General features: G+C 35.2%; 1 protein-coding gene across 2 annotated transcripts; it reads left to right on the top strand.

Annotated features, from left to right (window-relative positions):
• Positions 1-1655: 1655 nt before the first annotated feature.
• On the top strand, positions 1656-4566 carry LOC143634923 (histidine-containing phosphotransfer protein 1-like). Of its 2 annotated transcripts, none has more exons than XM_077102882.1 (7): positions 1656-1812; positions 2526-2611; positions 2705-2835; positions 2925-2993; positions 3135-3206; positions 4180-4252; positions 4353-4566. In XM_077102882.1, exons 2-7 carry the CDS (start codon positions 2549-2551, stop codon positions 4401-4403), a joined length of 459 nt encoding a protein of 152 aa, XP_076958997.1. In that variant the 5' UTR covers positions 1656-1812; positions 2526-2548; the 3' UTR covers positions 4404-4566. The 2 variants fall into 2 exon arrangements, with proteins under 2 accessions (XP_076958997.1, XP_076958996.1); XM_077102881.1 differs by lacking the exon at positions 1656-1812 and adding an exon at positions 2253-2368.
• The last annotated feature ends 13565 nt before the right edge of the window (positions 4567-18131 follow it).

Raw genomic sequence — 18131 nt, 5'->3', positions numbered from 1 at the left:
AGTTCATAAAATGGTGCAATTAGGTTTTCTAAAGTGAGCTTTAGCTAGGCTATAGCATCATGCCTTGTTATAGTTTGTTAAACAAGGGTTATTATTTTCATAGTTACACATTTTTAAGTAATATCCCATTCAGTACGCTTCCTTTTAATTTCACTTTGATAATAGCTTCTAGCTTGTTATAACATTAAACTTCTAAAGTCATGAATCCATTGTAAGTGTTTTATATAAGATAGTAGCGTTTTTGCGATGCATTTATGTCACAAATCGTTTAGTTAATTCAGTTTTTTGTGCGGCTGATTATGCTGATTACCCACATTTTCACCACTTGATAGTCATACTAATAACAGGTTTCCATGCGTACTTCGTATTAACACCGCAATCTATAACATTAATGAAGGTCGTCATGACATCTCCATCATACTAAAATGCATACCAAAATTCCTAAATTATATAGTGGTGATACCAATTTGTGTAATGTGTTGTATACTTTTGAATAACGGTGAAGGTTTACCAAAATTTCATGCCATTCTTTGTATATATTTGACTAGTCAGCAGCATAACATATCATTGTTATCTGTAATGTCAACATGTATCGTTTTCATATTGAAACACATTAAACAGAAGTGTTCCTCATAGATCATTAATATGGGAACAAGGCCTACCCCATGAACTTATTTCAAGTTTGCATCTCTCAAACTGACATCTTGTTACAAATTATCGCTTCCTTACAACAACTTTCATGTCAGGGTGGCCCCCGCTATCCCTTAACTCTCTTGGGGAAATACATTATTATGTATTAAACAAATTTTTTTTAGCCCACGTTACCTTTTAACTTTTCTTTTAGATCCATCATTGCTTCGTACATGAATATTTCTTGTAAAGGTGCATTAATAATATATTAAATCTTACCAGCATCATGAAAGTACATAATAACCCTTGACGATGAACTTTTTCTTATGTATATTTCTTCGTGGTCTACTATTGAGGACCTACTATGACGGTGTGTATAATACCCTTACACGTATTGCATAATGTGACATATTGATAACACACCTTACACTTCACACACGTAACCTCTTGAACCCACCTTTACATTCCTAAAGGTCGGTTCAACGTCAATACTAACTTAGTTCCTACTAATGGTTAACTCGTGGGTAGAGGTGCACCTTACACTTCACACACGTAACCTCTTGAACCCACCTTTACATTCCTAAATGTCGGTTCAACGTCAATACTAACTTAGTTCCTACTAATGGTTAACTCGCGTGTAGAGGTGCACTTCCAAACCGGTTAACCTGTCACTAACCCGTTTCTAACCAAGTCTCTAACCAGTTTCTACCTGGAAAATGACCGACGGTTAGTAACCAGTTATAAATTTTGGCCCAGAACCTGGTTAATAACCGATTACGAAACTGAGTTTAGTTTTTTAAACCGTTTTTCCCCGGTTATATACCGGGTGACCAGTTTGGTTATACCCGAAAACGGTTACACCGGTTAGGGTTTTTGTGCTTAAAAACCGGTTAGTATCCGACCCGATTAACCAGTCTAACCAGTTAATTGACCATTGACCACGAGCGAACGAATCAGGCTTTCATTCCCAGTTTCCGGGCCCACTAAAACCCAAAAAGTGGGCCTAACAAGCCCATAAAAATATCACCTTTTTCCTCTTTTAGCAAAGACACAAATCCATCCTGGACATATATTATATTCTTCCTTGCTGCTCTATTTCTGGTTGGTTGGTTGGTAGTCCCACACTCCGTTGACCATCTTCCTCCGCCGCAGTTTGACCGGCGGCATCCACCGTCACTTCCGGTAACTCTTCCAACCTTTACCCATGTTATTATTCTCTCAAATCTGCAACTTTTACCATGTTTTTTTAACCTTTTAAGACATACCCTTTACTGAATTATATGAATTTTGTTTATTAATCTTCTGATTTTCTCTAATTATAGTAAAAATTAGGTTTTATGGTTTCAAAATTTAGATCGGTTAGGGTTAGACAAGAAAGTTGTTAACTTTATCCAGATCTCCTTACCCATGCTGCAAATTATTATTTATTTATTTTTTAATGTTTGATTGATTTCTTGGTTGTTATCTTGATATGTGTGGGACCCATTAATATCTCAACTTTTGTTCAATATCAATAATTTGTTTGTCTTGGTGGAAAGTACAAGATTTGTTTGTCTGCTGATTATACCATAAAGAAGTATGTTTTAATCAGTTTATCAAGACCATATTGATGAGCTTGCATATCTATGATAATCTAAAGAATGTTTGTAACCATTTGAATAGTGCAAAATGATAAATAAAGCTTATTGAATGTGGTGGTGTTCCACTATAAATTCAGTGGTGGAAATGGGAATAAGACGTAAGGAAATCACGTTTGCGATCTTGTGGAAGCCCTAAGTTCTTGGGTCACTTTTCACCATTAAAAGATTTTTTTTTTTTGATAATTTTATGTATGTATATGTATACGTGTATGTAAAGTTATAAGATATATGCCATCAAGATTGCTTCTTTTGCAGATAATCTTTCATTTCAAGAAACCATGTCTTCAGTTCTTCAGTTGCAAAGACAGTTTATTGACTACACAACATCTCTGCATAACGAGGTGTGTAACATCTTTTTAACGTGAAAATTGTGAAAGTTTTAACCTTTTTTTGGAATGTTAATTTACTTGTCTGTATTTTATGGGTCTTTTTAGGGTTATCTCGATAACCAATTCACAGAACTTCAGAAACTGCAAGACGAGAGCAATCCCGACTTTGTGACTGAAGTGGTGTCTATGTACTTTGAAGACTCAGACAAGCTTCTTAACAATTTGACAACTGCTCTGTAAGTTATTTATTAATTATTATTGACCGGTTTTAATTTTTGATTATGTTTCTTATTGTGGTCTTTGGTTTGACTTACATTGAAAAAAGTCAACAGAGGAATGTGGATTACAAACAGGTTGATGCTCATGCTCACCAGTTCAAGGGTAGCAGTTCGAGGTATTAGACTGCGTTATTATTTTTTTTAAAGTTTGCTTTTTATGCGATTTATGTTTAGAAAGATGACAATCTTGTGATTTGAATACACAATATTGAGATATTTTTTTTCAGATCTTTTTTTTGGGTAATTTGATGTTACAGCATAGGGGCAAAACGGGTCACAAATGTGTGCGCTCACTTTAAAGGCTTCTGTGAGGCGAAAAATCTTGACGGGTGAGTAACCTTTTCTCATTGAGCCAAAAGTGAAATTACTGATCTACCCCTGTATATGCTTATAAAGATTCTTGATTTAGGGTTTTATCTGCAATCTTGATGTGCTAAGTCTTAGATTTACCCAATCTGAGAAAACAATAGACACGTTTCCAGTGTTTTTTTGTCGTCATTTTTGAAGCTAAATTACATCTTTGAGCATTAGTCGAATTTCTAAAATATCCTTTGATTCAAAATCATGATTCTTGTATATTTCATCGGTTTTTTAACACGTTTGAGAATTCTCAATTTCCTTTTCTTCGTGATACATATGATTTCAATCAGATTACTTTAAGGAAGCTAGTGATTCTAAATTTTACTATTTAATGCTATATGTTTTCATTAGACTTTGATGGTCAAACTCTTATTGTCATATTCGTGACTTTTACGTATTCTTTTCAAATCTTTATCGCCCACCTTTTTTTTCTCATTTACACTAGTTTATCTAGTTCTTAATATAGATGCCGGATTTATCTCAAAATTTATTGTTTTCGTATCAATTCTGAAACTTAAAAGATATTCATTTGAGAGCATAAGATTCGGCTTCATGGTCTTACAAAAATGCTTTTAAGCGTTAGTCAAATGTCTAAAATACCCTTCAATTTAAAAAGCATGGTTCTTGTATATGGTCTCAAGCAGATTAGTTCAAGGATTTTAATGATTTTAAATTCTACACCTTTTTTCGTTTATGTTGTCATTTGACTTTGATGGTCAAACTTATATTGTCGAATTCACATCTCTTACATATTCTCTTCAAACTTTTAACACTGATTATTTTTCCTAAATTACGCTAATTCTTAGTAGTTTACAGATACCGAATTTATAACATTTAATATTTTAATGTATCTGTATCATTTTGGAAATAAAAAGATGTTCATTTGACATTTAAAGTCAAAAGTATTTGCTTTCTAAATTTGATGGCATGTGACTGCTGCAGGTGTTTGCGGTGTCTGCAGCAAGTGAAACAAGAATACATTTTCTTTAGGAACAAACTTGAAGCCTTGTTCAGGGTACGTTGCACGTGTAGTCTGGTACTACTAAGATAGTAATTTACATTATAACCCTTGGAACCGATTAAATTTACATTGTTACTCTTTGCATATGCTGCAGTTGGAGCAACAAATCTTGCAAGCTGGTGGATCGGTCCCCATGGTGGAATAGGTTTGTGACTTCCAAAAGTCGAATGCTTTGTTATGGAAATCTAGTTTGTAGAGATCATGTGAAAGCATTACTGTTGTTTTTTATCTGAAAGTTTGTGTTTTGTACTTTAGATATAAGTGTCAACTGGTTACATCTTTGACAAGTTATAATAACTTTTTGTGAATGGTGGTTTATTTGCCGAGGTGGTGGCGGTGGTGGTTTTATGGTTGTTTTTGCTGGAGGGGTTAATGATGATGGGTTGTGGTTTTGAAAAATAGTTTTATTATTTGGTCATGGAAAAAACATGATTTTGAAATTTAATTTTATTGGTTACAAATCTTATGAAAATACGCACTGGTGGCGGCAAAGACTGATAGATATGGCAATTTTGGAGGTGCCAGTGAGGGCAGCAACGATACGTTTAATGGTATTGATAAATGTCCGATCGCTCACTAGTTACTTATCGGTTGTTGGGTGCAAATTGCTTCTGATGTGACCATGCGAGTTAGTGCTGTTCAGCTCTTATTGATAACCGAAGTTACTGAACAGGACTTGTATTTTTATTTTTTGCATTACTCTTATGAATGATTAAATACATTGAATACATGTGAATTGTCATTTTCAAATATTAATATATATAAACTTAGGAAAACTCATCAACATTCGTGTTGACTCGATATCTATTTTAACCATGGTAGAGGTTTAAACGTGTGAAGATTGAAATATGAAGTAGGACTAGTAGACTTTAGGTTATTAGCAAATAAACTTTTATTTTTTCATGTATTTGTCATCTTTGTTTGAAAACTTGTATGTGTACTTAAATTTGAATTCAATAAGTTATATCATCACGTTTAATTTGTATGTGTACTTAAATTTGAATTCAATAAGTTATATCATCACGTTTAATAGTGTCGTTGTGCGATGAACAATCACGTTGCGCCTCGACGTTAATCAGCCGCTAGTCAGGGTGTGACAGTGGTGACAGTGAGAGGTGGAGTGGCGATGGTTGTAGAAGATGAGTGTAGTTGTAAGTGGGTTTTTGAGATTAAAGTAGTGGACCAAAATACCATTCTTCCTAGCCTTTCTAGGAAAAATAAACTTCTTATTTTAACTCAACCTGAAATCTAATGTCATTTTTTAAAAAAGATTTTAAGTTTTGATATAAATTTGCCAATTAATTCCAAGTTATAACATAAAGCACAGGTTCCTTAAGATATAAGAAAACGGATTAGATGGGTGAGTGGTAGGAGACTTGGGTTCTCCGATGAAGACTCAAGTTTGATTTCCAGTTATGTCACTTTGGGTGGATATTGGCAATGAAGGATTTCAGCTACGCATTGTGCAAATGTTGTCAGTTTGAACCCCGAGCCCACCTGGGTTTACGTCCAACTGTGTGTTACGCTAGAGAGTTCTGCTTTTGTGGCGGCACAACAACTGTCAAGTGACAGTCAACGGTGAGGTTTCCACGGGGAACGCCCAAGTCAAATTTTGAAAGCCAACATAGGTCTGGCCAGAGTGGGGCAACATGGTTCTCCAAATTTGAATAGTGCGGTAGCCTAAATACAAGAAAGTAGAAAAAAAAAGATGGGTGAGCATGTCGTGCTCACCCGAACAACCCCCACTCCCCATTTAGGTAAACGGTTTATGTGTTTAAGTCGAAATTAAACTCACATCTATGCTCATGATCCCTCTATCTATACGGGTGGCTTCGGCTAGGCTTCTAGTTGGAAAGATGTTTATGGCCATTTTTTCTCTGTTATAGACTTGATTTTAGAAATCTAGAGATTGTTGGTCCGAATGAGGATGAGCAGGGCCGGGTCCAAGAATTGAAAAAAAATTCTGGGCCGAAGGTGAAAAATAGTTTGGGCCTTAAGTGAAAGGAGTAATTTTGTTGGGTTTAAACAATTTAATTTTTAAGTTGGCTTCCTTGGTTATGATTTGGGTTGTGTAAAAAACTTATGTACAAAAACAAGTTTAAACATAGGTTTAAACAAGTTTCAGATGAGACTAGAACCCACAACCTTTTGGTCGGGAGTCATACTTCTTTGCCACTAGACCAAACTAGTTGTTATGTACTGAGTTTAAACATTAAATATGCATATCGTTTTTCATAAAAATACATATAATTTTTTAAAAAAAAAAACTTTTGGGCTTAGCGGGGTGTAGGGCCAGGGGACGTCAACCACCCAGCCCCACCCTAGGGCCCGCCATGAGGATGAGTACGCTCGAATGATTCTCCTACAACCAGCAGGTTTATGGCCATGCATGCATGTTTAGTGTCTGGTATTGTTTTATGCATGTTTGTTGTCAGTTCTTAGCTAGGGGCAGATCTATAGTATAAATGGGTGGTTCTGAGTTTCGAAATAACAGTGCATTTATATATAGAAAATATTAGAGGAACCACCTTATAAATTAGGAAGGAACCACTCTGTATACATTTGAAGCGTTGGTCCAGCCGGTAATTTGTTAGTTTTGTAACCTGAAGGTCACGGGTTCGATTCAAGTTTCTAGGATAATTTTTTGAACTCTTTTTTTACTAACTCAGCGTTATATCGATTAGGGATTTATTAGTAATAAAACACACATACAGACACAACGACGCCTATCTCCCATATTCAAACTCACTTGTCACCTACCAGATCTTCCGCGTTCTCCGACCATCGTCGCCGCTTTTTCGGTCGACCACACACCTCATGCCTTCCTGACTTCCTCCAATCCTCCTGCCTTCTACTCATCCTCGAAGCTTGATTGCTTGAGTCCTCCCACTTTGAAGGTAAGTTTACATTCGTTTGTTAAATGTTAATTGTTCTTGATTGTTAGCTACTTAAATGCTAAGTTATTTGTTAAATTTAGTTTTAATTTGTTATATTGTTAGTTTTAATTTGTTAGTTTGTTAGTTTTTGTTAGTTTCTTAGTTTTTATTTTGTTATTTTATAATTGTTGATTTGTAGGTATTATGAATATCAAGAGATATTTCCAAAGTGAACTATCGAACCTTGGATCATAATCTTCAAGTAGTAAACCGTCAAAAATAAATTTGGATTATCTTCCATGGGATCCTTCCGAAAGGCAACCAATTTCATCTTATCGCCCAAGTCAAAAAGATGAAACTAGACGGGCATGTGTACTTAGAGGTCCGTGTCAACCAACTGGGCATGATTGTCCTCTAACAAATTTTAGTGGTAAATTAAGACGCTTTAATGAGAAATGGTACACTAGTGAATTTGGAAATTGGTTGGAATACAATGTCAAAGCGGATAAAGTTTGCATTGTTACTTGTTTAAGTAATGTGGACAAAATGATGCATTTCTAAGTGAAAAATTGCAATGTTGGACAGGTGTCTGAAAAATTTTAGCAATCATGTGGGTAAATGCAGTAGTTTTCACAACAAAACACGTTAAATGGGGGAAGACTTACTTAACCAAGTTCACTCTTTACATGTGGCCATTGATAAAGAAACATATATATACATAAAACACAATATAGAGTCTGATTACATGCTTCGGCTAGACTTACCAAAGCATTGTTGAATGGTTCGTTAGCTTTTCGTGGTCATAATGAGTCTGAAGAATCTCTTTACAGAAGAAATTTTTATCGAGTTCTTAAAAGTGTTTGGAGAACCAAGTGAAGAAATTGGTAAGGTTATATTAGGTGATGCTCCCGGGAATAACCAAATGACGTCTCCATCAATCCAAAAAGAACTTTGTAATTGTTTTGTAGAAGAAGTATTAAAGAAGATATTTGAAGAACTTGGTGATGATGTCTTTTCCATATTAGTTGATAAATCGAGAGATAATTCTAAAAGGGAACTAATGGCCGTGGTTTTAAGATATGTTGATAAATTAGGATTTGTGAATGAGCGATTTATTGGCCTTGTTCATGTTATGGAAAAAACCACGTTATCTCTTAAAGCTGCAACTGATAAATTATTTGCTCGCCACAATTTGAGTATTGGAAGGGTTAGAGGCCAAGGAATGACGTTGCGAGCAACATCTCCAACGAGAATAATGGTTTGAAAGCTTTAATTTTGAAAGAAAATTCTACATCATATTATTTTCATTGTTTTGCTCACCAACTTCAACTTGTTGTTGTGGGCCTTGCAACCAAACATCATGAGATTTACAATTTTTTTTTAAAGAATTATCAAATTTAGTAATGTTGTTGGTACATCTTGTAAAATAATAGATTTTATAAGAGTAAGTCAAAAAGAAAGATTGGTATTGAATTCGGAAGTTGAACCGGAAGTGGAAATAAGAATCAAGAATTGTCACTTGCAAGAGCTGGGATACACGTTGGAGTTATCATGAAAAAACAATTATCCGTTTGCTTACTTTATATCCTAGTTTTATTGGCGTGCTTTAATATATATAAAATCCGGGAGAGTTTTCAGATCACCAAAGTGAAGCACATGGACTTCAATTATACACGAACACTTTTAGTTTTGTATTTTATATTTATTTGATGAAATTAGTGGTGTATGTGGTGCAGTTCGGTGCGGTTTTTGGTTAAAACATAACTGAAAACCAAATCTTCGGTCTTTAGAGTATTTGAAACCGTTCGGTATCGGCTTTTTCGGTTTCGGTTCGATTTCGGTTTCGGTTCGCTTTCGGTTTTTGCTAGTTGATCTTGAAAATTTGAAGTCAAAAGAAAGTTTTCAAAAAATAATTAATTTAGGTATAAATAATTTTGTTAATTGTAAAATAATAGGTTATTAAACATTTTACCAAAAATATTTTTGTTACATGTTTATTAAATTCTTATAAATTACTTAATACAAAATTTAAAATAACAAAAATATAGGAATTCGGTTCGGTTCGATTTTTATTACATGCAAAACCAAAACCGAACCGTTAGTTCGGTTTTATAAAAAAACATAAAACCAAACCGTCGGTTTTTGTTTCGGTTCGGTTTTTTTGGTTTAAAATTTTCAGTTTTTTCGGTTTCGGATTGGTTTTTCGGTTTGTTGCACACCCCTAGATGAAATACATCTTGGGTGTTACTAACATATTGTGTCAAGCACTTCAAAGAAAAGATCAAGATATGTTGAATACAATTAAGCTAGTTAAGTTAACTAATGAATGCCTAAAAAGTTATCGACTTAAAGGTTTTGACTCGTTTTTGAAAGATGTGATATCCCTTTGTGACAAATATGATATTGAAGTATTATGATATGGAAGTCGAGTATGTTGACCCAAAATATTGAAGAAAGAGGACCGGTATCACCAAGCGTCACCATTATGTGGTTAATAGTTTCGACACGGTTCTCAATATGCAAGTTCATGAGCTTGGAAACCACTTTAATGAGGTAACCACTAAATTGCTTACTAGTATGAGTTCTTTGAACCCGTCTTGTAATTTTAGTGCCTTTAGTAAAGTAAACTTGTTAAAGTTGGCCGAGATGTATTCATGTGATTTTGATTTTGATGAAAAGGAGAAACTTGCATATGAACTGGCCACTACATTACTAATGTAAAAGAAGATAAGCGGTTTGTCAACTTGAGTGGGTCAGGTGATCTTGCCAAAATGATGGTGAAAACAAGATTACACATTGATTATCCGTTGGTCTATCGTTTAATAAAGTTATAATTAGTTTTTCCGATTGCAACGCTAAGTGTTGAAAAATGTTTTTCTTCAATGAAGAATGTGAAAACGGATGTGCGTAATAGGATGGGTGATGGATACATGAACCATTCTTGCATTTGTTACATTAAAAGGGACATGACCGTCTCTAAGAATACAAAAATAAGAGTAGGCCTGGGACATGAAATATAAAAGACCCTAGAATACAAACCCAAAAACTCTTATATATTTTAGACAAATTTGATAACAATAAAACAAAACAAAACAAAAGCTTTTTTTTAGCAAGATGATCGAAACTAAAAAAACTTAAATGAATCATGATGCTCTTCTACCATTTTTGTAAGCAAATCCCTCGAATAACTCTTTGTAATCAACGGTATTAAAACATCGTTCTCAATAGCAATAAAAGCCAATTTGTTATGTCTTTCTTGAGACATTGACGATCGTAAATTGGTCTTAAACAATTTCAACTTTAAAAAATTCCGTTATGCCAATGCCACTGCTACCGGAACAGTCAACAACCCCATGATCATCTTCATCAACATGTACATCTTTTTCTTTAACATTAGAATTTTAAGGTTGCTTTTGAAAAAAAAACGTATGTGTCTTCGCATGCTTTTCTATTTGTGTATTTCTTAACTCATCTTCTATTTTTTTATTTTTACGTTTTTAACTACCAGATAAGTGTTTAAACTTAGAAGGATCTATAAAAAAAACAAGTATTAACATAACTAATTAATTATTTCTATCATGTATCACTGAATAAAAGTTGAAGAAATAAGAAATTAGAAATTAACAACTAAAACTTACATTATTTTACAGCTAAAACTTAAACAAAAGTTAACAAAGGCCTATTCGTTAATTAATAACCTGGTCGCTGGTTGATAAAAGATAAAAAGTGAAATATAAGTTAATAACCTGTAAGTAGTAGTACTGTAGTAGTCGGTCGTTAAAATCCCTACTGTTAAAGACTCGTTGGCCGCTGGTCGCCACCTACCGGACAAATAGAATGTCTAAAGGTGTTCGACGGTCGGAAGTCCGATGGTTGAATAGGAACTGACAAACTATCGCTACTCCTGTACATAAAACCCTTGGGCCAGACAACCTTAATTTGTTCTTGTTAATGAAGTTGGTTGGGGCCTAATACACACATATATAAAAATTTTAAAAATTCTGTGGGCCCTAAAAGGGGAGTGGGCCTGGGCCTGAGCCCTCCCTGCCCTCCCCTTGGGCCGGGCCTGAAAAGGGAATTCCTCCAACAAGTTTCGGTTGAAAACAAAGATTCGCCACTGTGCTTAGCATCCCATATTTATACGTTACATGTTAAGAATTAAGCTTCAGAGACCAACATGTAAGGCCCCGTTACCGGTAGCCCTACTTTCGTGTTGGATTTACTCATAAACACAGTTCTAAATATCAGAGTTAATTAAAACATTTACGCGGAATATAAAACTTTCATAAAACATTACATAATTCATAACTTGTCTCAAAACATCCATTGTCTTTCAACATTAAAGCATTAAAATTAAAACATCATAAGTCTTCAGATGCCAGACTCTTGTTCAGTGCCACGTGTCTCCTCAAGCGAGCTGCCTCATCCTACTCACCTGCGTGCATACTAAAAGTCAGCTACGCTGAGTGAGTTCTAGTTAATCATACACTATACAATACACATAAACTTATATTCTTTCATTCATACTTTCATACTTTCCTACTTTCATTCTTTCATTCTTTCATTCTTTCTTTTGTATTAACTTACCTTCATATCTTACGTTATAAAGAGCATTACGCCCTACATTCCTCGAGTATTATTAGGGCTCGGTACCCTCCTTCCTCGAGTATTATTAGGGCTCGGTACCCTCCTTCCTCGAGTATTATTAGGGCTCGGTACCCTCCTTCCACGAGTATTATTAGGGCTCGGTTTCCCTCTTTCCACGAGTATTATTAGGGCTCGGTTTCCCTCTTTCCTCGAATATTAGTAGGGTTCGGTTCCCTAGTTCTCGAATATTAGTAGGGTTCGATTCCCTCTTCGTTACCATACAACCATACATTATCATTTCTTTCTTCTATTATCTCTATCATGTTCATACACATAAACATACATAACATACTTACCTTATACATAGCGTTACAACCTGACAGTACGTGCAATATCCGAAGATCGTTCACGTACCATCAAGCAATCATTCATACATTTCACATTATCCACATAAGGCATACACTTATCTCTTAGGATAAGTGTATTAACAAACATATTGAGTATGCACACAGCCCCGAAAACGTAACACATAAATGGGGATAGAAACTCACCTGAACACGGTTACGTTCACCGTTAATCGTAATCCCTTTCTTCAGTTGTGCACGGCTGACTGTATAACAAGTATACGTATTAATTAACTATCACTTCTCATAATGTATTTCTATCTTTATATGACCCACAACGAACGGGGGTCCGGGGGCAGCGCCCCTGGCAGCGGGGTCTAGGGGCGGCAGCCCCTAGCAGGGTCCAAGGGGCAGAGCCCCTGGCTGGGGTCGAGCTGCCAGGTCAGCTTGGAAAAATTTTATTTCCATTAACTGTCTTAACATATTTTTCATTAGGTTTTTAATTTATTTTCTAATCGAACTTGGCTTTAGGCGAAGTTAAACCTTAGGCGAACTTAGCTTTAGGCGAAGTTAAACCTTAGGCGAACTTAGCTTTAGGCGAAGTTAAACCTTAGGCGAACTTAGCTTTAGGCGAAGTTGTCATCAGGCGAACTTAGCTTTAGGCGAAGTTAAGCCTCAGGCGAACTTAGCTCTAGGCGAAGTTGTCATCAGGCGAACTTAGCTTTAGGCGAAGTTGCCATCAGGCGAACTTAGCTTGCAGGCGAAGTTCATCAGGCGAACTTGGCTTGCAGGCGAAGTTCATCGCTTTGAAGGCGAAGTTGCCCAGATGAAGGCGAAGTTGCCCAGATAACCGCAGTTTCGGTTTCTGTCCAACATTTCGAGCGATTTTAACACCCTTGTTACGGTTCAACATCACCCACTACGCTTCCCGACCATTTTCGGTCGTTTATACACTAAAAGCTCGGATCTTTAAACTTCAAAGATCAAGAATCATACCTTTTTGAGCTTGTTTGGGTCTTGTTTATTTGCTTAATCACAACTAGTCTCTCTCTCTCACACTCTCGGATCTCGCCTCTCTCTTCCGGCCGCCGGCGGTTGAGGTGTGTGGTGTGCGTGTTTTGGAAGTGTTAGAGAGTATGGTAAAAATGAAGATATTTTGGGATTTTGGGGGTATTTATATCCCTGAAATCCCATTCTCATTTAACCCATCTCAATTAATCCAAGTCCAAGACCCGCTCCTTACCCGATATTAATTAATTACGTGAAATCTCTAAACATAACTTCCTTTATTCATCATTAAAATTTTAGGATGTTACACAACAAGTTCAAAAGCGATGTGTAGTTACCAGCACCACATAGGCCAGGTCTAGTTCTAACCGACCATTCTAGTTCTAGCTAGCTGGTTATTGAATCACAACACACCTGACCTAGCTAGTATCTCATGACTTAAAACTTATTGTTCATCTAGCTGGTAATACTAATTATTCACCCACTTTTCCTAAGTATTTCAAACTATATATAAATCAAATTTTAATGCTATTGTACGTGCCATTATAGTTTTTGGACCAAAGTTGACTAACCTTGACATGTGTGCTCGGAAACTGAGATGTAAGTAACGTTTCCTGCGTTTCATCGTTCGGCTTGCGACGTGGCACAATTAATATGAGTGCTGGCTGGTCATTTGTGGGAGCAGTCGATGTGATGGGTTAGCCACCTTTATTCCACCTTCTAATTTGTTCGGTTGAAATTATACGAACGGACATGAACATGCTGCATGCGGCTTGTTTACAAGCATATATATGTTCGTTTATTCTAGAACGTGTTAAAATGAACAGTTTTACAGATACCTTGTGTATGAAAAAAGGTGACAGCTCATAAACTTGGCTAGAGAATACAGATCCATTATGAGTTAGAACAAGACGCAGCCGAACTAACTAATGAGTAAACCATCTGCATTTCCCCTCTCATCGTGTACGTTGTGCCAATTTTTCATCAGCAACATTGTAATGGTACCAAGTATAAGCATATCACACAACCTTTATTGAACGTTATAGACTAGTTTTTTACCCAACGCGTTGCGCCGGGCAGGTTAGTAAACCTCGGACGTGTAGGGCCAATATTCTATATTAGTTTTAGGATTGTGTATGTATTTATATTTGCTTTTAATCGGTGTATTACATACCTCAGTACATTTATTTTGTAACCATGTTATGTAAATTTGGAGAAATGAGGACCATATAAAAGGGTCCTTTACCCCATTTCTCCAACAACCTTTCACAACTCTTTATAATACAAAAACCCACTTGGAAATAAAGAGTGATTATCTCTCTACCAAACACCTCCAACTTCATCATTCTTTCTTTTTCTTAAAAACTAAGATCCGAGTGTTGTTAGTGATTTCCGCTACCTAACAACATGGATTGATCCGAGTAAAGTTGTTGGGCCCTTTTCTGTTTATGTCTTTCGTATTTGTAATTTGTTTCGCTTATGTTTATGTATGTTAGTTAAACAACTTCTCTTGTATGTTTGGGCCTTAGGCCATTGTACATATGGCCCATTGGGCCGATTAATAATATAAATGTGCATGAGAACTCACACTATATATTGTGTGAGTCTCTCATACACACAACAACTTTGGACTTTGACCGGAAAAAAATTTTCATTCGAACCGGTATTCGAGTTTGACTGTTGACTTTGACTTTTCCTAAATATCAATACTCATAGATCAATCAACGATAATTACAAATAGTATGTTCATGGTTACATTCAAAACTGAATAAAATACAAACTCTACATCCCGGGAATGAATCAGAGAGATTAGCCGAGCCTCGACATTATGGAATCGTCAAGTATGATGTTAGGGAACATAAACGTGGTCTCGATATGATCCGGAATGGTGGAATCGCCTCTCGTTTGCTCTGGGAATCGCCTGGAATAAGATATGGAAGAATAGGGTCGAGCTAGAAGAAAATAACATAAAACCCTAATTTTCCGGTCCGTGTCACCCATCGCGATACGCGATTGGGTCTTCTGTGGTCCATAATAAACAATTAAAACTAGTAAATAAACGAACTAAAGTATATACAAATTAACCAACCATCAGATCGGAAAAAAAATTAATTCGAACGGGTATTCGAGTTTGACCGATTTTTTTTTCATTCGAACGGCTATTCGAACCGGTATTCGAGTTTGACCGTTGACTTTGACTGGAAAAAAAATTCATTCGAACGGGTATACGAACCGGTATTCCAGTTTGACCGTTAACTTTGACCAAAAAAAATTATGTTCAAACGGGAATTCGAACGCTGACTTTGACCTTGATCGAAAAAAATAATATGTTCAAACGGGCATTCAAAAGCCGACTTTGACAAAAAAAATTTGTTCAAATCGAACGGGTATTCGAGTCTGACCCGTTGACTTTGACAAAAAAAAATAAAAAATAAAAACCACTTAGTTTTTTTTTTGTTAAAAAAATGTTTGCAATTCTAAGCTTGAAGGAAGTCTTAATATGAGTGAAGGCCAAAAGAAAACTTTAAAAGAAGGATTCAACATGTTTAAACACTTCAAAGGAGAATCAGCTGCCTCTCTCATCAACAGATCTGAGTCACTCGTTACTAAATTGAGAAGTACCGGCATCACAAATAAGTTGTCTGAGATCAACATGAAGTTGTTGAATTCACCGCCTTACACATGGAACAGCAGTATGTGTACCATCAAATGAATGACAAACCTGGATACCTTAACACTCTCAGAGTTGACTTCTACCATCAAGTCTTTTGAATCAATGGATGCCAACCTTCGAATAAACAATCAGTCAAAAGAAAATAAAGCTGAGACAAGTGTTGCGGGTGTAAGAAGTCAAGCAAGTCCTATTATCCCCAAGTGTGCTGTAGATGGAAGTAGTCAAGCAAGCACCTCGTCAAGCTTCACTGCTGGAATACCTACACCTGCCTCTCGCAATCCTGAGGTACACTAACTTTGCTCACAAGCTTGTATTGATAAAGTTTTATACTATAGAATCCAAAATACTAACATTTTAGATCAAATCTCTAGCATTAAATGTCAGAATAATGAACTTAAGAAAGCTGAAAAGATCTACGCCACTAGGATTAAAACTCATGGTAATGACATGGCTAAACTTAGAGAAAAGATCTACGCCACTAGAGTTATATATAAAGTATTCTTAACGTAATCAATAAAGTATCGTTTAATATTATTTGATATGGTCTAAAAGATACATGCTATTATATAAATATTTCCTACATTTTCTAGTATTTTGAGCCCGGTTTTTATTAAATATATTTCTATTTGGCTCATAATTGGATTTTAAAGGTTAAATTTTTAAACGAGCTAAATTAAAGTATTTATGCTAAACTTGAGACCACAATGACATCAAAGTAATAATTAGTGGAATAAATGGCCACATATTTTGTGGAGTTTCATGTTCACATGCTTATTAAAATATAAAATTTCACGTTAACCATGCCCCAATTACTTATGAGTTTTATTTTATTTACAAAGTGTAGGAGAACTCGTTGAACTATTTCAAATGAACTTCAAATTTTACAAGACATATGGGCTGGGCTTATGAGATGATCAAAATAAATAAAGGAACCGTGACCAGAAAATAAACTCATGTGGGCTTTAATTTTTGTTGGAGCTAAAATTAAAAAAACCTACAACATTAAATATATAAGAATCTTAAAACCAAAAAGGTTTTTTTGTTTTTTTTGTGTGCTGGTGGTCACGAAAAAGAAGAATAATACACCCCAAAATTTGCGGTGGATGTTTTGTTGGAAGAAAGGTCAAACGAAGAAAATAAATAAATAATAATATATCTAATATAACTCTTGATTTGGGCCGGCTACTGATGAAAGCACAAAGTCAAAAAGGAAGCTGAAGACACATTATTATTAGGGGTGTGGAGGGCAGACGCAAACATATATATAGAAGAATGTTCTTATAACCCTAGCATCATTATTATTACTTCTCTAAAAGAGCCGCTACTGTTGGGGAGCCGTAGACAAGAAGAAGGAATATAGATTATTATTGATTCTCTGTTGTGCTTGATTGGCACATGTCAAAAGAAGAAGAATAACTGGTTTGTTGTATTAAATTTTTATTATTAATTACTTTTGTGAACTTATTATTAGTTTTGTTTCATATTTTATTATGAGTGGCTAAATATTTTATACTTCTTAGGTTTTGGTTGAGCACTATGTTATATTAATTGTTTGACGAACTATTATTATTTGATGTTGGTTGATTTAATACTTTGGTAAAAGTTTTTAATTGGTTTGGTCATAAAATTGTTGAGTAATTGAATCTAATTTATTACTTTAATATTTATTCCACTTGTGTTTAATAGTTTTTGGTGATTGTTAGACACATGATTAGGTTGGCTACTTTGTGTTTTCAGCTTGTTTGCGGTTTATGGTCGAAATAACCGTAGGAGTAAATTATAAAAAAATTTATTAGATTTTATTGTTCTTTCACTAGAGAGGCCGGGAGGTAATTTAGTGTTGTGTCATCTTTGTCTTTTGCGGGTTTGGGTAATAATTGCACGGGAGTGGGTTATCTTAGGTCCCTTAGATTATTGTGATACAAGTTTTGTTCAAGTTAATTAAAATTACCCTCTTTATATTAAAATATATTGTATCCGAAGAGACCGGGAGGTGATTTGGGTTGTGGGGTACCATAATATTATTAGGTAAGATGAGACCGGGAGGTGATCCAACCTTTAACAATTGAGCTTTACATGTCATTAGAGTTCTATGGTGTCGTTGTTGATGCCGGGAGGCTATCTAGCGCATATTTAGTGATCTCTAGTGTCATATTTTTAAGATATTGTTTTTCAACCAAGTCAAGTTCGTTAGCTATTAAGTTTAACTAGTTGGATTCCATTACCTAGGTAGTCGTTTCTAATTTTTGTTTTAAACCCAATTTTTATAAAGTTTTATTTTTAGTTCAAATTTTAATTAGTTAAGTTTTATTAGTTTAATTAATATAAAAAATTCTAAAAAAATCAAAACAAAAGTCTAGGTTAGTAATCTTTTAGGTTTAATA

This window comes from Bidens hawaiensis, unplaced genomic scaffold (genome assembly GCF_021521415.1).
Source record: "Bidens hawaiensis isolate Kalapana, Puna unplaced genomic scaffold, B.hawaiensis_p1.1 tig00007270_1, whole genome shotgun sequence".
NCBI lineage: Eukaryota > Viridiplantae > Streptophyta > Magnoliopsida > Asterales > Asteraceae > Bidens > Bidens hawaiensis.
The sequence above is the reverse complement of the archived record's forward strand: the minus strand, read 5'-3'. Positions and strand labels throughout refer to the sequence as shown.